Below are 22,748 nucleotides of genomic sequence, written 5' to 3' on the forward strand. Positions count from 1 at the left end.
TCATGCATGAATAATGCATGAAAGTTCATTACTAGGTAATTTGATATTAATATTTTATCACTGTTGACCAAGAAGGTGGTCAGCAGTAATAAAATAACGCATCTTGGGGATTTAAATGTAATCTTAGAGGCCCAGGACCCTAACATAGGTCCCAAGGCTCCGTGTTACATTTAAAGGGCACATGCTGTAAAAAAAAAAAAAAAAAATTGCCAGCAAAAAAGAAGTCTAACCCTCAGCTCTACCTGGGGCAGCCACTCGAGGTGGTCCTAACCACCAAAAGGTTTAAAAATAGATTTAGTGCCATGCATGGCAATGCCCCCCCCCCCCAACCCTGTCTTTAATATCCTGCATATCCCCCTCATCCCCTTCCTATTGAAAATAATACAATCAAGGTTCCCCCCTCCCCAGATTCTCAAAAATGTAGGGAATATAGTGCCCCCCTCCCCAAAAAGAAAAATCATTGTTGAAAAAATAGTTGAAGTTCCTGTGGTCAGGTCAGCACCATTTTGTTTTTCAAAATAGTGCCGACTGGGTCCAGGGCTAGGGGGCACTTCAGGCCCCATCCTGGGAACCAACTATTTTTCAAGGTTTGGGGGTGAGGGAGTGGGGACAGGGGAGGTGTTTTTTTTATAATACAGGTGCAGAATGCACGTCGATGAATCTCGGTGCTTGGCCTTAGTGGGAAGTTTAACTGACTCTTTTGTGTAAGGTTGCTGAGGACTCGATGCACCTAGAGTTTTACAGTCCAGGTCATCACGATGAGAGGGAGCTCTAAGAAGAACTAGAAACGTGGCGGCTTCTGGAAGCAAACCTGCTCTTTCTTCGAGGTGGCAGTTTTCGTTGCTCATGACTGCTGGAAACTCAGAGATATTCTGCCATAAGCTGTGCTCTTAAGCTGCTCATTATCTGAACCCAAACAGATATACCGGTATGATGTTTGCACACTAATAACGGTATATAAAAACCTCAAATAAATCTTGGCCATGAGTTATAGACATGATTTGGCTACAGGAGCAAGACTTGAATACACTAATGATTTTCCTAGCAGCCATGTTCGAGAATGTTCTAGGCAAGCGCTTCTCAACCCAACCCTCGGGGCACACAGGTTTCCAGGATATCCATAATGAATATGCATGAGATAGATTTGAATACAATAGAAGCAATGCATGCAAATCTCATGCATAGTCATTGTGGATATCCGGAAAACCTAACTGGCTAGGTGTGCCCCGAGGACTGGGTTGAGAAGCACGTTCCAGGCAACTCCTCAAAACTTTTTGGTTTTGTTCTTGAAGCCAAAAGATTAACTAGCACTAAAAAGTGCTGTTGTGGGTCGCTGGAAACAGCAAGGTTTTGGAAAAATGTAAGTTTAGAAAAAAATTCTAAGGAGAGTCAGAAAGACCATCTGTGCAAAGGACAGACAAAGAGAGACCTAGGAAGCTTGGAGGCAATGCCTGCTCGGGAACTCCCGCTTAGCAGAGCTCTTAGCTTGGAGAGACAAATATCTCCCAGAGATCATGGCTAATTTAGCCTTGCTTATTGATGGAAAAGATTAATGTTTTATGAGCTGATGGCTTTGTTGTGTAGGTTTTGGTTTATTATTGTGTTTTGAGGGGTTTTTTTTGTTGTTGTTGAGAATGACTGTAGTATGTTGCTTATTTCATTTTATTTAATATAATTTGTTTTGCATTTTTTATGTTAATATGGCATTTGGCTTGTATAATATATTTTTAAGTGTTATAATCAGAGCCTTTCTAAGCAATGATGTATACTTCTAAGCATAATCCACCTTGTTTATCACTGGTGTTATAAAGCTAAAATATAAATATGTGAAATGAAATTAAAGACTGTCCTGGATAAGGAGAGAGATCAGTGGTTGGCAGCTGGAATGTATTCTTAGCAGTGTGGATAGAATCTGGGCAGACTGGATGGGCCAGATGGCCTTTTTCTGCCTTCAACTACTGTGTTACTATGTATTTCAGTTTTCCTTTTATTTATTTATACTTCCAATTTAATTAGATGTCATATCAAGGATATGCTCATGGCATCTTTAATGAACTTGTAGGAATACGCTGTATCCAATGCTTATTACTTCAAATGTATCAAACACTTAAACGCTATGGACCATCATACCACCCCGCAGTTAGCAAGATCACGAATTTCACTTGCGTTTCTACCGCTCGGGATCACTTTTAATCATTGGTCCACAACAATCATTTTTTTTAGAGATACGTTTTTTCTTTTTTTGTGTTTTAAAAGCAGTAAATGGTACTTCCCTTGTCTTTAGGGTGTTTTGGTATCCGAGTCCAGAGTCCGATGTGAATTCACGTTTTGCGCCCTGCTGCCTCAGGGACTCTTCGACTTGATCGAGCCACCGCTGTCACAAGACAACTCTAGATGTTCAGCGCTGAACAAGGAAATGGTTGCAGTACCGGAAGTGATTTAATGGATCGTCCCCCATTGGTATAAAGACCTTTAAACATCCAGAGTTGTCTTGTGACAGCGGTAGCTCAATCAAGTCGAAGAGTCCCTGAGGCAGCAGGGCGCGAAACGTGAATTCACGTCGGACTCTGGACTCGGATATCAAAACACCCTAAAGACAAGGGAAGTACCATTTACTGCTTTTAAAACACAAAAAAAGAAAAAATGTTTCTCTAAGAAATGATTGTTGCGGACCAATGATGAAAAGTGACCCCGAGCGGTGGAAATGCAAGTGAAATTCATGATCTTGCTATCCGCGGGGTGGTATGATGGTCCATAGCGTTTCATACTTAAACATTAATGAATAAAATAAAGAAATTAACCTCATGTTTTTTTTAAAAATTGACCAAAAGTGTTCGATACATTTGAAGTAATAAGCATTGGATACAACGTGTTCGTACAAACTATTATTGTTGTTGATCGGTGGACAACCTTTAAATGTAATGTGGATCTTTAATGAACTACCAGTTTTCAAGAACTATACTCCCATCAGCTCTGTGCAAAGTGAGCTATCTATAATGTTGTCTGAATGTACTAATAAACTGAAGGATTACAACTGTAGTGGGGTTTTTTTTAAACTCATACATAGATTAGTGATAGAATAGAGGGAAAAGATAGAGATTTTGGAGGGTCTTTTAGCCATTACATTTGTTAAGGTTCCTTAACTGTGCTCTGAAATGCATCAGAACCAGGGGAATGTTGGGTGACATTTTTGGACAAGGAGTATCCTGCCATGTATTTGTGACCTGGATTGGCTGCTGTTGGAAAGAGGATACTGGGCTTGATGGATCCTTGGTCAGATCCAGTATGGTAGTTATGTTCTTAGATAGTTGGCCCCTCTTAAATTAGATTGTTTAGATCTAGGTAAATGCATAGATCCCGTTACGGAGTGTGGTTAGGATAGTTGTTAGCTGGAGAAAAGCTACCATTGCTAATGATGCAGTATCATCCTATTTTTCTTTCTGAACAGTTTGACAGATAGTCCTTATGATGTTACTAAACAATCCAATTCATTCCAGAGATCAAACAAACAGGATTACCTTTTGTTTGTTTTCTGCTATGCCAGCTTTTGTCTTGCTGTACTGCTGGAAAATAGTGGGATTTTACTATTAATTCTGGGATACTGCTGGAATGAATATATAGTTACATAGTAACACTGTAAATGACTGCAAATAAAGACAGAAATTGTCCATCCAGTCTGCCCAGCAAGGTGTTTATGATTTATAAAAGTTCATCACTCTGACAATCACAAACGTACAAAATAATGAAAAAGAGACTTATTGAGAAACATTAAGAGAATGACATTTAATAATAATCATACTTATTTTACAATGCTGTTAAACGAATGCAGAACTATACAATAGTGATAAATATTCCGGTAAACAAAAGCCAGAAGGAACTTAAATGCATATTTATTTATTTATTTGAAACAATTTCTAACCCACATTCATATCAAAGTTTGAGGTGGGGTACATAATTAAAAACATACATAATTAAACAAATTAGGACATCTAATGACATTTATTTATTTTATCTATCAAGTTTTATATACCGTTGTTCGGTATCGCCATCACAACGGTTTACAAAAGATCGATTGTATAATCAAATAGGCATATATTAGTTAACATGGTGTTTTTGGTCAATCTCGTATATACATTTGTAGAGTCACAATGATTTACAAAAGGATTGATTTAAACAATTATATAACATATTAGTTTGTGGTATTTTTCTTTAATCAATCTTGTTTATGCTGTTTCATAGAGTCGTTAAGGTGTAGTTTTGTTTAGTTTACTCTGGTATAGTCATTTTAAGAATGGTGACATTAGAAGTTTTGGTAGGCTTTTGTAAACATCCAAGTTTTTAGCTCTTTTTTGAAGGTTTTTATGTTTTGTTGTGTTCTCAGGTCTACTGGTAGGGAGTTCCAGAGTTCTTGGCTTCCAAAGGATATGGCTCTCTTCTGGGTTGAGATGAGTTTGTGCCGGGATGATCGCTGATCGAAGATTTCTGTTTGGTGCGTGGAATTTTATGGATGCACTAAGCCAGTTAGTTTGTTTTTCGTATCAATGTTTAGAATGAGTCTCATGTTATTTAGCAATTGTTTTATTTTTGTGAGGTAGTTGGCCATTTTTTTGTATGTATCTTCTAGAGTTTTGTATTGGGATGAGTATTTGTATGACATCACAGACTTCAACAAAAAAACAGGACAATACATACCAGCAAGCATGATGTTTACCCTTCCTGCAGTTTGCGGTAAGTTAGTATAAATTAGCCTTTGGTCAAAGCTCATGAGAGCAGGTGAGAACAGGGAGAGGAATCGCCAGCAAGAAAAAGGAGGTGATACTGCTTCTGTACGAATCTCTGGTGAGAACTCTTTTGGAAAAGTATGTATAATTCTGGAGACAGCACGTTCAAAAGGATATAAATGGAGCAGAGTTGGTCTCGGGAGCAGCTACTAAAATGGACAATGCTCTTTGACATAAAGCATATGGGGGCAGACTTAAAGATCTAACCGTGTATATCCTGGAGAAAAGGATGGAAAACAGAGATATGAGAGTTATTTAAATACCTCAGAGGTATCAATACACAGGAAATGGGTCTTTTTCGAGGGAAAAGAGGCTCCAGAATGAGAGGTCATGGGAATAGGGTAAAAGGATTAGATCCAGGAGTAATCTAAAGAAATACTTCTTTACAAAAAGAGTGTTTGATACATTGAACAGCCTGGTGGGGGAGACGAGAACAGTATTAGAATTCAAGAAAATATGGGGCAAACTCTGAGGATCTCTGAGGGAGAAAAAAGGACTAGAAGATGAGCAGATGCGATTTGGCAGGCTGGATGGGCAACATGGTCTTTATCTGCCATCATGTTCAATGTTTCCTGGTATTATAAACTCCCTTCCAAAAGAGCTTAAATTCTAAGTGGGTACCTGAGGCAAGTGGAAATAAAGTGACTTGCCCATCACGAGGAGTTTTAGTGGAAGAAGTGGAATTTGAACCCTGGCTCGTAAACCGGTGTTCTAATCACTAGGGCAGAGCTTTCCAAACTTTTCATGTTGGTGACACACTTTTTAGACAAACATAATTTCGTGACACAGTAATTCAGTCTACCAGCAAACCAGAAGTTAAAGGTTAAACGAACAAAATGTATTTCAACAATTTATGTATGTTTCCTTAAATATATACATAAATAAAATGTTTCACAACACAACCTATCTCATAATAAATATTTGCAGGCTTCCACTTCCTCCATGCTGATCTTGTACATTGTGAGATCGGCATAGAGAAAGTGCTACTCTTGCACATTCCCAAATATTACATATGCCAATCACTAAAAAGTAATTTTTTTTTTTACCTTTGCTGTCTGATCTTAGTTTTCTAATCGGTTGGTCACAGGCTTTTTTTCCACCTTTCCTTTCTTGTTTTTTTGCCAATTCCTTTTACAGGGTCTTTTTTTCTATTTCTTTTCTCTCCATCTGTCTTCCCTCAAACACACAATCAGGTTCTCATTCTCACACGCTATCTCACACATTCTCACACACACAGGCTCTCACTCACATGCAATCTCACACATCCACAGCTCTCACTCTCACATGCCTCTCTCTCATACATACAAACATACCTTCTCTCTCGTGCACATGCTGTCTCACTCTCACACACACACAGGCTCTCTCACTCCTACATGCTCTCTTGCTCAAGCACAGGCTCTCACTGGCACATGCTGTCCCTCTGCACGGGTTGCCGAAGGATGGGCTCTTCAGAGGCCCTGATCTTCCCTGGCTGTGACATGGGATCTGCAGCAGCCCTGCTATCGGGTTTCCTCCTCTTCTCGGGCTGCCGCGACGTGGGATCCGCAGCGGCCCTGCTATCGGGTTTCCTCCTCTTCTCGGGCCGTCGCGACGTGGGATCCGCAACGGCCCATTAATGCTGCTCTTCTTCTGTACGCAGCAGATGCTCCTCCTCCTTCCTTCCCACGCGGCTCCGGCAACGTTTTTCTTCCAGGGCTGCACAGGCAGAAAGGAGGAGGAGTGAACGTGACCCTTTTCTTCGGGCCGTGGTGATGTAAGCTCCACCACTGCCCGCCGATCTTCCTGCTATAGTTCCCTGCTTCCGCCGGCCCTGTGGACCGGGCGACACACCTCCACACTACAGGCGACACACTAATGTGTCCCGACACACACTGTGGAAAGCTCTGCACTAGGGGATGCCTTTAGGTTTTCAGATCTGTTAATCATTGCATTACATTTTCTTTATAATTTGAACCATCCTTCTAGTGTCTAGCAGAGTTTAGATATAGTGGTTCACAAAATTAGTCTTAAATTCTCAACCAGGTCACCTCTACTCCCTCTCCCCCACTTTTCCTTTATCCTTTCCCTAATTCCTGCCACCCTCTCCTCCTTTTCTGAAATCAAAACTGTCCATCTTCTGTTCTCCTCATAACTCACTTCTTGTTCCTCTGCCCCTCTCTCACCCAGTTCCTGGGTTTTACTTCTCCTCCAGTCATCCCTTTATGAATTGCTTCTCTTATCATCCCAATCTGCCTTTGTACATGAGGACTGGAGGGTAGCAAATATAATGCCAATTTTCAAACTGGGCTCCAGAGATGACCCACATAACTACAGATGGACAGTTTGCCTAGATAAATTGGTGGAAGCTTTCGTTAAGAAAATAAATGAATAAACATGTGGAAAAACATAGTTTAATGGGGAAGAGCCAGCATGGATTTAGCAAAGGAAGTTGTGCCTTACTAATGTATTAGAATTCGTTGAAGGTATGGAACAAACATGTGGATAAAGGTGCATCAGTGAACAGTATATATGGATTTTAGAAGGCATTTATTAAACTAAAAATGAATGGGATAGAAGATGATGTCTTACTGTAGATTGGTAACTGGTTAAATCATAGGAGACAGAGTAGGACTAAATGGTCATTTTTCACAATGGAAAGAGATAATTAGTAGAGTGCCTCAGGAATCTGTACTGGCACCAGTGTTGTCTAACCTTCATTAATGATTTGGAAACGGGAGTGTGTGAGGTGATCATATTTGCAGATAATCCAAAAATAGTCAAAGTAATTAAAACACAAGGAGGTCCATATTCAAATGCTAGCCAGCAAGCAAAGTTCACTGGATAAATTTAACTGCTTAACTTTGCTGGGATATTCAGTGGTGTCCCTGTGCCACTAAATATACCTGGCTATGTCAAAGTTAATAAGATAAATGCTGATTTTTAGTGATAAGTTTATCTGGCTAATTTAGCCAGTTCTACCCTAGAAAGCCCTTACCCTGTCCCTAAGCTAGCCAGATAACTTTTGGCCTGATAAACAGTCATTCATCTATCTCAGAGCCAGTCAGCATGGTGGGATTTTCAAATCTGCCATTTGTCCGGCTAAGTCTCAACTTATCCAGATAAATGGAACTGAATATGGACCCCTTCTAGGCTGTGAGGAACTGCTGAAGGACCTTGCCAGGCTCCAGAATCGGGCACCTAAATGGAAGATGAAATGTAATGTGGACAAGTTCAAAGCAAAGCACACAAGGAAAAGCAAGTTTGCTTACCGTAAACGGTGATTTCCCTAGTTAGCAGGATGAACTAGCCATGTTGTATTGGGTGATGACATCCGACAGTGCACTATACGGAGCTCTAAGCGGCAGGGCTTTACTGCTCTGCTCACGTGCGGCAGTTCCTGAGTGGTCGACCGAAGTCGAGTCTTGTCAGTACGTACAAAGATTAGGGAGTATGCCCCGTGGAATCTAGACTGCCAAGGGGGAGGCCGGGTACGCATGGCTAACATCCTATCTATGGAAAACACTGTAAGCAAACTTGCTTTTTTCCGTTGTTAAGCAGGCTGAATTAGTCATGCTGTCTTAAGGAGTCCCAAGCTAAGGATTGTAATAAGGTGCCCCTTCGCAAAAAAAAAAAAAAAAAAGTTTTTCCTCTTCTTTTTATTGCAACCCATCCTCTTTGGTGGTAGACTCCACACTGGGTTAGAAGTCAAGACTGCTCTTCCCACCAAACTGTCAGTGCCCAGAACTGGTCCAGACAATAGTGGGCTGTGAAGGTGTGCACCAGCAACAACATTGCAGCCTTCTACATGTCCAGGATGGGCACATTTTTCAAGTGCGCTATAGAGGGGGCACCAGATCCAACTTGGTGTGCCTTTACTCTAAAAGGTAATGGTAGGGAGGCTGATGAATAGCAGAACTGTATGCAGTCTGTGATCCAATTTTATAGAGTTCGTCTAGTTACTGCCACTCTTAGGTTATTAGGGTTGAACGAAATGAACAGTTGTTGGGATTGTCTATGGCTCTTTGTTCTTCGTTTGTAATAAGCTAAGGCCCGTTTACAATCCAATGAATGTAAGGTCTTTTCTCGCTCGTTCTGGTGTGGCTTAGGGAAGAATGTTGGTAGCGTGATTGTTTCATTTAAATGAAAGATGAAGTTCACCTTTGGTAGACACTTTGGGTGTGGTCAGAAAGAAATAGTGTAATTAGAAAAGGTACAGCGAAAGGTAACTAAAATGATAAAGGCTACACAGGATATGGTTAAGAACATAAAAAGTTGCCATACAGGGTTAGACCGAGGGTCCGTCAAACCCAGCATCCCATTTCCAACAGTGGCCAATCCAGTTTACTAGTACTTGGCAAGTATCCAAATATTAAATAGATCCCATGCTACTAATGCCAGTAAGAGCAGTGGCTATTCTCTAAGTCAACTTTATTAAAGGAAAATTAGTTTCTTACCTGATCATTTTCGTTCCTGTAGTACCAAGGATCAGTCCAGACACCTGGGTTGTGACTCCGCACCAGCAGATGGAGACAGAGCAAAACTTGTCGGGCACCCCTACATATAGTAAGGCGCCACCCACAGCTCGTCAGTCTTACGTAATGTCAAAGCACCAATTGAACTCCAACTAACTAACTAGACCGCCCGAAAACCCGGGCCGATTCAAAAACCCCCAGCTGGATCAGAACTTCCAGAACCAGAGGCTCCAACAACATACAAGACAAAAAACATAGAGTGCCAACCGAGCGGACTCTCCTCTTCAGAACTCCAAAAACCAGACTACATGGGCGGGATCCTGGACTGATCCTTGGTACTACAGGAACGAAAATTATCAGGTAAGAAACTAATTTTCCTTTCCCTGTACGTACCAGGATCAGTCCAGACACCTGGGATGTACCAGAGCTGAATTACCGAGGGTGGGATCCAGAGAGTCCCGCTCGCAGAACCCTCTCTCCGAAACCCCCCGAATCCAGCCCCTGAACATCCAATCGGTAGTGTTTAGCAAACGTATGCAATGACTTCCAAGTCGCTGCTCTGCAAATCTCTTGGGGCGACACGTGCGAAGATTCCGCCCAAGAGGCGGCTTGAGCCCGCGTCGAGTGAGCCCGCAGACCCACAGGAACAGGCTTCCCCTTCAGAATATACGCTGAAGCAATGGCCTCCTTGAGCCAGCGCGCAATCGTGGTACGGGAAGCCGCCCCCCCACGTTTGGGCCCCGAGCACAAAACAAAGAGATGGTCCGAAACCCGAAAAGAATTTGTGACTTCCAGATAACGGAGCAGGACTCTGCGGACATCCAGTTTCTTCAACAGTCTAGCCTCCGGATCAGCCCGCTCCCCTTCCGGAAAAGCGGGCAGCTCGACCGTCTGGTTCAAATGAAAAGCTGACACCACCTTAGGAAGGAAGGAGGGAACCGTCCGTAACGAGACCCCCGCCTCAGAGAAGCGTAAGAAAGGCTCCCTGCAAGATAACGCCTGCAATTCAGAAACACGTCTCGCCGATGCGATTGCCACCAGAAACACCGTCTTGAGAGTAAGATCCTTCAGCGTCGCACGCTTAAGAGGCTCAAAAGGAGACGAACACAGAGCAGACAGCACCCAATTGAGATTCCAAGAAGGACAAGGGTGCCGTAAAGGTGGCCGCAAATGTTTAGCTCCCCGAAGAAAACGCGCCACATCCGGGTGCTGCGCCAAGGACCTACCATGCACCTTACCTCTGAGGCAACCAAGCGCCGCCACCTGGACTTTAAGTGTACTGCAAGACAGCCCCTTCGCAAGACCAGTCTGAAGAAAAGCAAGAACATCCGGTACAGCAGGTAGCACAGGATTCACCTCCCGAGCTCTACACCAATCCTCAAACACTGTCCACACTCGAACATAGGCGAAGGACGTAGAACGCTTTCTAGAGCTCAGCAAGGTGGCTACCACCGCATCCGAATACCCTTTATTCTTCAAGCGTTTCCTCTCAAAAGCCAGGCCGCGAGACAGAAGTGATCCGCGTCCTCCAAACAGACAGGACCTTGTCGTAGAAGCGCTGCTTCCCCCCGGAATCAGAGAGGAGGCTCCCGTGCCAACTGTATGAGGTCCGCGAACCACGGGTGCCGTGGCCACTCGGGCGCTACCATGATCACCTCCGCGGGGTGCATCTCTATGCGCCGAAGAACTTTGCCTATCAGAGGCCAAGGAGGAAACACGTACAGTAGAACGTCGGTGGGCCAGGGGAGGACCAGAGCATCCACCCCTTCGGCCCCCCTTTCTCTCCGTCGACTGAAGAACCTCGGGGCTTTGGTGTTCTGAGCGGTGGCCATCAGACCCAGACGAGGCGTTCCCCATCTCTCGCAGAGGCGGTGGTAAGCGCCCTCTGGCAGTTCCCATTCTCCCGGGTCCAAGCGATGTCTGCTGAGAAAATCCGCTTGGACATTGTCTACCCCGGCGATGTGGGACGCCGCGATGTTGCTGAGATTCCTTTCCGCCCAGATCATCAGTTGCCGCGTCTGCTCCGCGACGGCCTGACTCCTTGTTCCTCCTTGGCGATTGATGTACGCCACTGTGGTCGCGTTGTCCGACAATACTCTAACCGCTTTCCCGTGAACCAAAGGGAGAAACCGCTGCAGTGCCAGCAACACCGCCCTGGTCTCCAAGCAATTGATGGACCACTGTGACTGATCCTTGGACCACTGTCCCTGCACCGAGTGTCCCATGCACACCGCCCCCCAGCCGGAGAGACTGGCATCTGTAGTGACCACCGTCCAGGCGGGCAGAATGAGGGACACTCCGCGTGTCAAGTTGTCGGAGTTGAGCCACCAGTGTAGGCTGGACCTTGCCTGATCTGATAGTGGAAGAGGCATGTGAAAATCCTCCGACACCGGCCGCCAGCGGGAAAGCAATGCTGATTGCAATGGCCGTAGATGAGCAAACGCCCAGGGAACCAAGGCCAGCGTCGACGCCATCGATCCCAACACCATGAGATGATCGCAGACCAATGGGCACCGCAGGGACATCAACCTGCGCACTTGGCCCAGAAGCTTGGACACCCGCTCCTGGGACAGAAACACTCTGCCCTGCTTCGTGTCGAATAGCGCCCCCAGGTAATGTAGCGTCTGGGTAGGGACGAGGCGACTTTTGGCGAGATTGACCACCCAACCGAGGGAACGCAAGTGTTGCAGGACTCTGTCGACGGCCAGTCGGCATTGGCTTTCTGTTTTGGCCCGGATGAGCCAGTCGTCCAAGTAGGGGTGTACCAGGAACCCCTCCCTGCGAAGCTCGGCTGCCACCACCACCATTACCTTTGTGAACGTTCAAGGAGCGGTGGCGAGGCCGAAAGGGAGAGCCTTGAACTGGTAATGCCTGCCCAGGATACAGAAGCGCAGAAACCGCCGATGGTCCGGCTGAATGCCTATATGAAGGTAAGCTTCCGTGAGGTCCAAGGACGCCAGGAATTCCCCTGGTCGCACCGAGGCGATCACTGATCGAATCGTTTCCATCTTGAAGCGTGGAACGCGAAGACACCTGTTGACCCCTTTCAGGTCTAAGATGGTCTGAAGGTACCTTCCTTCTTTGGCACAATGAAGTAGATGGAATACCTTCCCCGACGAAGTTGCCCCGGGGGAACGGGTATTATTGCACCCAGGTCTTGTAGCCGCCCCAGCGTATCCCGGACGGCCGCTTGCTTGCCTCGACCCTTGCAAGGGGAGACCAAAAATTTTTCCGCTGGAATCCGTGCAAAATCTAAAGCGTAGCCTTGTCTTATCACGCTGAGGACCCACTGGTCCGTCGTTATACTGGTCCATTCCCCGTAGAACTGCTCCAACCTGGCCCCTACATTCGGCACGGTCGTAGGAGCCGGCGGCAGGGAACGGACCAGCCGTACTTCATTGTGAGGCTTTCGGCCCCGACCCAGACGCGGGACCGTCTCGCCTCCCAAATCTTCTGCCACGAAAGGACTGAGACCACGACGATGTTCTTGAGGATCCAGAGCCAGCCCGGTAGGAGGGCCCAGACGACCGCTGCGGTCGTGACTTCCTTGGCCCCCGAAAACGGGCCCTACTGAAGAAGGATGTCCTACTCCGATGCCTATCCTCCGGCAACTTGAACGCCCTGTTCTCTCCCAGAGACTGCATCAGGTCGTCCAGCTCCTTACCGAACAGCAGCTTCCCCTTGAACGGAAGGGCTCCCAGATGAGCCTTGGATGACCCATCCGCCGCCCAATTTCTGAGCCACAGCAACCGGCGTGCAGAAACCGCCAAGACCATGGCCCTGGCTGACGTCCGCAGAAGGTCATGCATTGCGTCCGCACTATACGCGATCACCGCCTCCAGGTGATCCGCTTGTGCCGCCTCTTCTCCAGAAAGCCCTGCATTGGCCTGGAGCACCTGGGCCCAGCGCAAACCGGCTCGTAACGCAAAGTTACTGCAAATAGCCGCGCGGACTCCCAAGGCTGAAGCCTCGAAGACCTTCTTGAACTGCGCTTCGAGTTTCCGATCCTGAATATCCTTCAGAGCCGTAGCCCCAGTAACTGGAATCGTGGAGCGCTTCGTCACTGCCGAGACCGCCGCATCCACCCTGGGAAAACGTAACATCTCAAGCGCATCTTCCGGTAAGGGATACAACTTGTCCATCGCCTTACTGACCTTCAGACCCAATTCCGGCGTATCCCATTCCCGGAACAGAATATCGGTCGCAGAGAAGTGAAAAGGAAAAGCCACCGCCAGTCCCGTAAGGCCTAAGAGCACAGGATCCATCTTGGCGTCCGACCGAGAGGTGTCTGACCGAGACCCCACCGGGGGGGCATCTACTCCCACTTCTTGCAGAATGGCCGGGATCAGCGGAGCCAGCTCTTCCTTCCTAAACAACCTGACGACCTTAGGGTCGTCACCTTCTACTGCTGGCGTTCCTTTGGCCGTCCCGGGGCACCCCGCCCCCGGGTCGGCGGGCGCGTCCGGACCCTCTGGATTCTCGCCCGGCTCTTCTGCCGCCGAGACCGAGTCTGATTCAGTGTCCTGGGGAATTCCCCTTAAGGACCAACGCTCCCTGGGCGGGCCCCCTGGCGCCCTCCCCCGCCCGTTTTTTTCGCTGACCAGCTTTCCCAGGCTTCCTCTTCTGTATCTTAATAATTGCTGCAGCAGTCCCGCGAAACCGGAAGAGACAGAAGCTTCCGAATCCGAGGCCGCCTCCTCGGAAGGGCAGCTCGCTGGCGATCCGTCCTCCCCCGGGGGCCCGCTGCTGCGGGGAAAGTGCAGGCGGCAACGCGGCCTGCTCCACAGCCTTTCTTGTCGCCTCGCGAACTGTATCCAAGATGGCCGCCGTTCCCGCGCTAAGCGGGAACGGCTCTGAACTGCCTCCTGCATCCGGCCCCTCTTGCGGCGGCGAACGCAGCGGTCGAGACCGGACCCCCCGACCGCTCTCGGACGGCCCTTCGCCCCCCGAGACGCAGGTCGTGCAGAGCCCGTCCCTCGACACCCGCGCGCGAGCCGAGCCGCACGAGCAGCATGAGGAACCTCGCGGCATTCTCCCTGTCAGCGGCGCGCGTCGGGCAGCGAGGCAAAGAAAAAGCCTGTTAAAACTAGAGAAACCGCGGCGATCCGGCGGTCCCCCCCTTCACCTGCACCCCCCACGGAGCGAGAGAGAGAGAGAGAGCGATCAGCCGGCACAGAGAAAATAGAAAACTTTTTTTTTTTTTTAATTTAATGTACTTGCTGCTGGCCCCGGTCCTGAAGCTTCCACTCCAACGAGGGTGAGTGAACCGGGCTCCCCGGTGTCACCCCCGACGCTGCTGCCAGAGCAGGCCGGGCTCTCAGCCCTCAGCAGCGGCCTCGACCAGGGGGGGATGGTCCCCTCAGAACCTTCCAACCCCCCTGGGAGGCTTCCAGGACCTGGACGGGATCCTCTTCTTGAAATCCCCTAAATCTTAGGAAACTCTTCCCCTTATTTTCTTTCTTTTTTTAAAACCAACTCTCCTGACTAGCTAACCAGGATCACCAGAGCCTGTGGGTGGACCTGCCCCATCTGCTGGAGACAGAGTAAGACTGACGAGCTGTGGGTGGCGCCTTACTATATGTAGGGGTGCCCGACAAGTTTTGCTCTGTCTCCATCTGCTGGTGCGGAGTCACAACCCAGGTGTCTGGACTGATCCTGGTACGTACAGGGAATAGCAGTTTATGGATTTCTCCAGAAATGTATCCAAATCTTTTTTTACACCCAGCTACACTAACTACCCGAACCACATTCTCTGGCAATGAATTCCAGAGCTTAATTACGAGCTGAGTGAAAAAGAATTTTCTCCGATTTGTTTTAAGTGTGCTACTTGCTAACTTCATGGAACACTCCCCTAGTCCTTCTATTATCTGAAAGAGTAAATAACCGATTCATATTTACTGGTTCTAATCTTCTCATGACTTTATAGACTTCTATCATATCCCCCCCTCGTCTCTTCTTCAAGCTGAACAGCCCCAACTTCTTTAGCCTTTCCTTATAGGGAAGCTATCCTATCCCCTTTATCATTTTGGTCGCCCTTCCTCTGTACCTTCTCTAGTGCAACTATATCTTTTTTTGAGATGCAGCGACCAGAACTGCTCACAGTACTCAAGGCAAAGTCTCATTATGGAGCGATACAGAGGCTTTATGACATTCTCTATTTTATTCGCCATATCCTTCCTAATAATCCCTACCATTCTGATTGCTTTTTTGACCGCCGCAGCACACTGAGCTGACGATTTCAATGTATTATCCATCATCATGCCTAGATCTTTTTCCTGGGTGGTAACTTCTAATATGGAACCTAACATCGTGTAACTACAGCAAGGGTTATTTTTCCTTATATGAATCACCTTGCACTTGTTCACATTAAATTTCATCTGCCATTTGGATGCCCAATCTTCCAGTCTTGCAAGGTCCTCCTGCAATTTATCACAATCTGCATGTGATTTAACTACTCTGAATAATTTTGTGTAATCTGCAAATCTGATCACCTCACTTGTCATATCCCTTTCCAGATCAATTATAAATATTATTGAAAAGCACCGGTCCAAGTAGAGATCCCTGAGGCACTCCACTTACCTTTTTCCACTCAGAAAATTGACCATTTAATCCTACTTTCTCAGGTTCTTCAGTTTGGAGAAGAGGGGATATGATGAAGTCTATAAAATCAAGAGTGGGGTGAACAGGTAGATGCAAGACATTTATTTTATTTAAAAATGTCTATACTACATTATTCTACAGAATATTAACTGTTCAGCTTGGAGAAGAAACGGCTGAGGGGGGATATGATAGAGGTCTTTAAGATCATTAGAGGTCTTGAATGAGTAGATGTGGCTCGGTTATTTACACTTTCGAATAATAGAAGGACTAGGGGGCATTCCATGAAGTTAGCAAGTAGCACATTTAAGACTAATCGGAGAAAATTCTTTTTCACTCAATGCACAATAAAGCTCTGGAATTTGTTGCCAGAGGATGTGGTTAGTGCAGTTAGTGTAGCTGGGTTCAAAAAAGGTTTGGATAAGTTATTGGAGGAGAAATCCATTACATGCTATTAAGTTGACTTAGGGAATAGCCACTGCTATTAACTGCATCAGTAGCATGGGATCTTCTTAGTGTTTGGGTAATTGCCAGGTTCTTGTGGCTTGGTTTGGCCTCTGTTGGAAACATGATGCTGGGCTTGATGGACCCTTGGTCTGACCCAGCATGGCAGTTTCTCATGTTCTTATGTTTGTGATGCCTTCATTTTGGATTAACAATACATATTTGATTAGCTAGTCTTTACTCAATTAAAACAGGTAAACAAGGCAGGGACATAAGGGGGCAGCAAGATGGCGGCATGAGAAAGGACATGTTTAACTGCTGAGCCATCCCTTGTCTCTTGTTCTATTTTTCCAGTTTGAGATGTCTTCCAAGGTAAAGGAAATGTTTGGGCTTTCCCTTCTGAACAGTCTTACCTTCCTGGCCAGGAATCTACTGCAGCTTACATATCCCGTTTGACTGCAGAACAAGGGGCTGAAGTTCCCACTGCAAATCGAGGTAAGGGTGCATCTGGTTTGCCTGTGGGAGGTTTCTTTCCGTCCCCTGGATCAAAGACCTCTACCAGCAGAGAGATGTGGTTCACCTCATAGGCCCATAGCGCTAGAAGATGAGGTTACTGGCGCAGCAGTGGTGGAGGGGGCTGGTAAAGTCTTGGCATCTGTATAACAGTTTCCATTTTTACTAGTAGAATATCATGAGAGAGGGAGCTCAATTCTGTGTTCCCCCTCCTCTTCCCTGGGAGAGGGTGATGAGTTGGATGTTGCCTTGAGATCTTTTCCATTAAGGATTTCCTTGGTCAAGACAGCAAGCTGTCATCGGTGAATCCTCTTTGGTGTCAGCAAAGCCAGGGTAGTGTCTCTGGACTCCCTTTGGGAGCTTTAGTTTGGCTTCAGGAAATCCTTAAATGATTGTACTGCTAAGACATTATCTAACAAATCTGATTCTATGGTGATTATGTGATATCAAGGATATCCAGTATTTCAACACTACTACGGCAAAGGATCAGAAGCTTGCTGGGCAGACTGGATGGGCCGTTTGGTCTTCTTCTGCCGTCATTTCTATGTTTCTATGTTTCCATTCTAGGCATCTGAACCTCCATATGTTGATTTTTCCCCAAAGTGATGGGGCAACATTGTATTCTATTTTAAAGAAATATTTTCTTGCAGTTTTGCAATTTCAACCTGTCCAAAGTTTCTTCTGTTAAAAGGCCATATTTTTCGGCTAAGACAGCTGGAATTAATTTTCAACAGTTTCAAATCGCTCAGTCCTCTGCTGACTCGCTTAATTTGATGGATTTTCTAGATAATTCAGGTCCTCTTCCTGTTGCGCTGTTTACTAAGCAATGTACTTTGTTGATTTCTTTTGTTACTGAGCAAGATCTAAGTAATGTGACAGTATTTTAGCAATTTGAATTCTAGGTTTTATGGTCAGGTTGTAAGAATTTTTCCTGATTTGGCTCTTGTGACCTAGGAGAGATGGGTTTTCTTGCTTTAAGGCAAGAAGCTATTGTTTTAGATGTTTCTTTTTGTTCTTACATATCCTTGCAAGCGTGCAATCAGATATAATTATGATTGTTAGTTTTCTTTATTTTTGAAAAACTAAAGTCATTTTGGATTACTGAAGTTTATTGACATCTTCTCCAGCAACCAAATAGGTTCAGACTGATGATCTGTTAGATATATTGCAATATGTCTCATGTTAAGTTGTTTTTTAGAATCTAGCCTATTTCCTTATTTTTCCTGCTCCTGCTCTTTTTTTGTATGACAGAATAATGGGAATCTGTATTGTTTTATTTTCTTGTATGAAGTATTGTATTGTTTATTTCGATCCCCATGTGTTTCTACATCCAAAGTGTTGTATTCTGTATATGTTTAAAATCTAAATATACAGTATTACAAAAACAGGTAAAAAAAATGCACATTTTTCTAAAACATGGCGCGGAGGCCAGGCAGTATACTGAAATCCTCCTCCCTCCCTTTGCAACTCAACAGTTGATCATCGTATCTCTTCACAATACTGGGAACATAAAATCTGCTGCTGATTGTAACCAGTATACATCATCTAGGGTGGGAATAAACTCGCTAATAAAAATAATCACCACCGTCTCTGCATTTTACTCCGGAACGCCCAGTAACTATGGCAACGCGTCGGCACTCTCACCTCTTCTGACCACCGCCATATTTCAGTGCTCATTCCTTCATCATCCCGGCAGGCTGTGCGGCAAAGAGAGCGCTTCAGTTCTTCCTTTCCGCGGGTTCGGCTGTCTGCGCGAAGAGTGACAGGGCAGCGGCCAATCATCGGCTCGAATTCGAGATGCGTTCAGGGGGGGGGCGGGCACAGGTCAATCAGCGGCCGCCGCGCACTCGCTCGTTTCGTTTCGCTTCGGCCAGGGATCGGCGGACCTCGGGCAGCTCCGTTCGGCCCTGCTCGGGGAAGCCCGGGCTCGGTCTCCAGTGCCCCCGGCGGGATTCGGGTGAAATCGGAACCTTCCGCCTCTACGCAGTTCGGCTGATTCCGGCCGGATTCGGGCCCGGTGCCGACCAGTTTAGGCTTGGTACCGGATGGAGGATTCTGAGACAGCCGCAAAGCAGCAGCTGGGCCTGGCCGAGGTTGCGGCGGTGGAAGAGGAGGAGGAGTCTGAGCCGGAGCCCGAAGTTACGGCCGTAGCAGTAATGGCAGACCCGGAACACATCGACATGGGAGCCGAATCGTTGCCGAACCCGGACGAGGCCGAAGCTGCTTACGCAGGCAAGTAAGGGGCGGAGGAGGCAGGGGAAGCCCCGCCTCCCGGGTACCGCGGAGCTGGGGAGCAGAGACCCAGGTTCTACAGTGAGACTGGAATCCAGTCCTGGTTTTCAGACCTGCTTTCTCGTGCATTATGGTACTTGACGCCTTGTCGCTCCTACATGAATAAAGCGCATCAAGAAGAGGTACTGCAAAGTCAGGACTGGCCTGGAATTTCGCTTTAGAAATTGAGTCTCTGGATGCCCTGAAAACATGTAGCCAGGCTGACTCCCAGAGTCAGGAATCCGACCCAAACCAAATACAAAACTTTAGATGGGGCTAGCAAAAGCTATTCAGATTATATGTGACCTCGCAAAGCGTGTATTTAGGACAGTTATTCTTGTACATGATTTATTTGCATAGCTCTGAATCTAGAATAATCATTCCTAAATCAGTTTTTGGATGATCTCTAATGGATCATTGACAAAGAGGGCTGAATTAGCCATGACACGTGGCTGAACGGACCCATTTCTCTATCTTAGTAAAGTTCTAATACTAACCATACATGGGAGTTCCCACGTGCGTGCTGTGAGGCTCTCTGTCCTTTTTTGTCTGTTTAGGCAAAGGTGCGTACCTTCTTCCTCTTCATTTTATCTACTCATCTGCTTCTGCAGTTTTTTTTCCCAGATCTTACTGGTGCTTTCAAGTTGCTTCACTGCACTTTTCAGTGGTTGCCAAAAAAAAAAATAAAATAGAATAATATCGTGATATCCTGTTCCAGACAGGCCACTCCCAGTGGCTTCCAGGACTGAGTTTGTGGCTGCAAAATGTCCATCACTGAGTGCTACAACATCTGTTGTACATGTCTGGAACCCAGTCATGACTCCACTAATTGCTGTTGTGATTGTGCTCGGATGTTGCCTAGACTCCAGCAGAATTGGGCATGGAAGATGGAGAAAATTCACGGTTGGGGAAGACTAACAGAGCTGTTCATCTTCCCAGAATGGGGCCTCCCAGGTTCCTTTCAGGCTGAGTTGAGCAGGCGTTTCTTGGGCAGGCCTCCCACAAATGTGCCTGGGTACAGAGCTGCTGTAGTTAGAAGGACAAGTAAGATGCAGATACATCAATTGCAGGAGCTATCATGCTCCTCAGTGCACCTGTGAGTCACTTCTCCCCTGATGTAGGGCTTGGCGCAGAAGTGCCGTTCATTGGTGCAACTGAAGCATACACTGGGCCTCTGCGCCATCGGTGTACTGGCCATTTGTACCATCAACATAGCAGTCCTCAGCACATGGAGCTCTCCTTACTAGCGCCCTTAGTCCATCTGACCTTGTCTTTTTGGATCCCAGACCTGCCAAGGACCCTTCACTATCAAATACCTGTGAACTCTGTTTGGTGCCGAGGGTCTCAGCGTTTCCAAACAAGCATGGGCGTCCCCATCCGCCATGCTCACTCCCGTGGCCTCCTAGGGCGCGAGCGTGCACATCTCCTACGTTCAAATACACGTCATGGTGGGATCCTCGGGGGCGGCCCCACCGCATGACGTCAGTACCTCCGGGTATAACAAGCCTCCGCTTCCGCTACTACCTTGAGTTAGCAAGTACTTCGGTTTGACGGCTCTAAGCTGCACGCTTAGACGCTGCTTTCACTCCAAGGGCCTCACTCCTGTAGAAGCTCTAGATACCCGCTCCTCGGTTGTTTTATAATGTCTAGGTACATGTTCGCTAGGTTTAATGTTTTCTCTAATGTGTCCTCGATTGGTAGAATTAATTGGATATCGTCTGCATAGATGTAATGTATGATTCCCAGACCTGCTAGTAGATGGCATAAGGGTAGCATGTAAATGTTAAAAAGTGTTGTGGACAGGGCTGACCCCTGCGGTACTCCTGTTTCAAGTTTGATTTTTTTCTGATAATATGTTGTTGATCTGGACTTCACCCTTGGAAGCCCGCGGCTCCCCCGGGAGGAGCCCGTGAGGACCCGAGCCGCTGGGACTTAGGCGAAAACCTCCGGGCAAGTGAAGAACCGGATACCTGCGGAAGCAGAGAGAGCTGTAGCCGGAGTCCAGGGACAAGCCAAGGTCAGGAGCCAGAAGTCAGATGCTGAAGCCAAACCAAGGACGGAAGCTGCAGCCGAAGTCAAAGAACGAAGCAGGGTCAGAAGCCAGAAGTCAGAAGTCGAAAGCCAAAACCAGGAACAGAGGCTGAAGCTGGAGTCGATGAACGAAGCAAGGTCAGGAGCCAGAAGTGAGATGCCGAAGACAAACCAGGGACAGAAGCTGAAGCCCGATGGGGAAGACGGTAGTACCAGTCCGTCTCCAGAAGAAGGTACTCTCTTGGGCCCATGACTCCCTGACCGCCGGTCACCTGGGAGTAGCTAGAACCCAGGAGTTACTCTCAGAGTTTTACTGGTGGCCTCAGTTTAAGAAGGACGTCCGGCTCTATGTCGGCTCCTGCCCAACCTGTGCCCAACAGAAGATACCTACTGGCCACCCCTGGGGCCTCCTTCAGCCACTGCCTGTCCCTACTGAGCCGTGGACCCACTTATTCACGGACTTTATCATAGATTTACCCGCTTCTGAAGGGAAGACGGTGATCTGGGTTACGATTGACAGGTTCTCCAAGATAGCTCACTTCGTTCCCCTTGCTGAGCTGCCCACAGCACCTGAACTTGCGAACCTGTTTACCCGCCACATCTTTCGCCTTCATGGACTCCCTCGACACATCACCTCAGATAGGGGCTCCCAATTCACGGCGACGTATTGGAGGGTGCTCTGTAAAAAGTTTGGGGTCCAGCTAGACTTTACGACTGCCTTCCACCCCCAAACTAATGGCCAAGTGGAACGTATGAACCAGATATTGAAGACGTTCCTCCGGTTCTTCGTAGGAGACCTGCAGAATGATTGGGTGGCCCTACTCCCGTGCGCGGAGTTCTCATACAACCACCACAAACACTCCACCACTGGTAGTTCTCCCTTCTGTATGGTATATGGGAAACGCCTTCGACCTCCCTTGCCGTTGGAAGTGCCATCTCCAGCCGTACCGCTCATGGCTCAACAGTTGCGCCAGGTCTGGAGATCCACCCGGGAGAAACTTCTACGCACTGCAGTCATTGCGAAGAAGTTTGCAGACCGCCTGCGACGCCCAGCCCCGTTGTTTCTCCCCAGGGAGAAGGTGTGGCTAAGCACCAAACATCTCCGCTTGCGGCTTCCTTCAATGCGCCTGACTCCAAGGTACATTGGCCCGTTCTCTATCATGGAACGGGTAAGGGCAGTTTCCTACCGCCTCCGTCTCCCACCTACGCTCAGGGTACACAACGTCTTCCACATGTCCCTGCTGAAGCCACTGGTTCTCTCCCTCTTCCATAGGAAGACACCTGCACCAACCACGCCTGAGGCACACGAGGATACAGTCTATCAAGTCAAGAAAGTACTAGACGTGCAGTTCCGCCTCAGACGCTGGGAGTACCTCCTCTCTTGGGAGGGCTACGGTCCCGAGGAGAACTCCTGGGAACCAGCCTCCCACATCTTGGACAAGGACCTCCTTCGCCAGTTCTATGTGGATCATCCGGCTAAGCCCAAGCCCCCGAGGCGGGGGCGTAGGGGGGGGGGGGTACTGTTACGGCCCCAGGTCGTGCCCCGGGTCCTTCACTCACCTCGAAGCCGGCCCGGGCCGCTGTAGTGCCGATTCAGCCTGCCCAGGTCTCAGCCACGGTGCTCCCTCCTTGCGGTCTCACCATGGAGCGATACAGAGGC

At 47.4% G+C, this 22,748-nt stretch overlaps 2 protein-coding genes across 4 annotated transcripts in view; one reads left to right on the forward strand and one right to left on the reverse strand.

Annotated features, from left to right (window-relative positions):
- Positions 1-18,602, reverse strand: part of TMEM80 (transmembrane protein 80) — a 72,755-nt gene extending 54,153 nt beyond the window's left edge. Inside the window, exon 1 of one of the 3 annotated variants that reach the window (XM_029582221.1) lies at positions 18,431-18,602. In XM_029582221.1, the coding sequence (XP_029438081.1) occupies positions 18,431-18,568 (138 nt within the window). In that variant the 5' untranslated portion in view covers positions 18,569-18,602. Of the gene's footprint in view, positions 1-18,368 lie in introns of all 3 variants that reach the window. The other 2 variants (XM_029582222.1, XM_029582223.1) reach the window with 2 other exon arrangements.
- Positions 18,603-18,800: 198 nt separating this feature from the next.
- DEAF1 (DEAF1 transcription factor) overlaps positions 18,801-22,748 on the forward strand; it is a 366,149-nt gene continuing 362,201 nt past the window's right edge. Inside the window, 1 exon segment of the mRNA XM_029582224.1 lies at positions 18,801-19,018. Coding sequence (XP_029438084.1) covers positions 18,832-19,018 — 187 coding nt within the window. The 5' untranslated portion in view covers positions 18,801-18,831.

Source organism: Rhinatrema bivittatum, chromosome 17 (genome assembly GCF_901001135.1).
Source record: "Rhinatrema bivittatum chromosome 17, aRhiBiv1.1, whole genome shotgun sequence".
Taxonomy (NCBI): Eukaryota; Metazoa; Chordata; class Amphibia; order Gymnophiona; family Rhinatrematidae; genus Rhinatrema; species Rhinatrema bivittatum.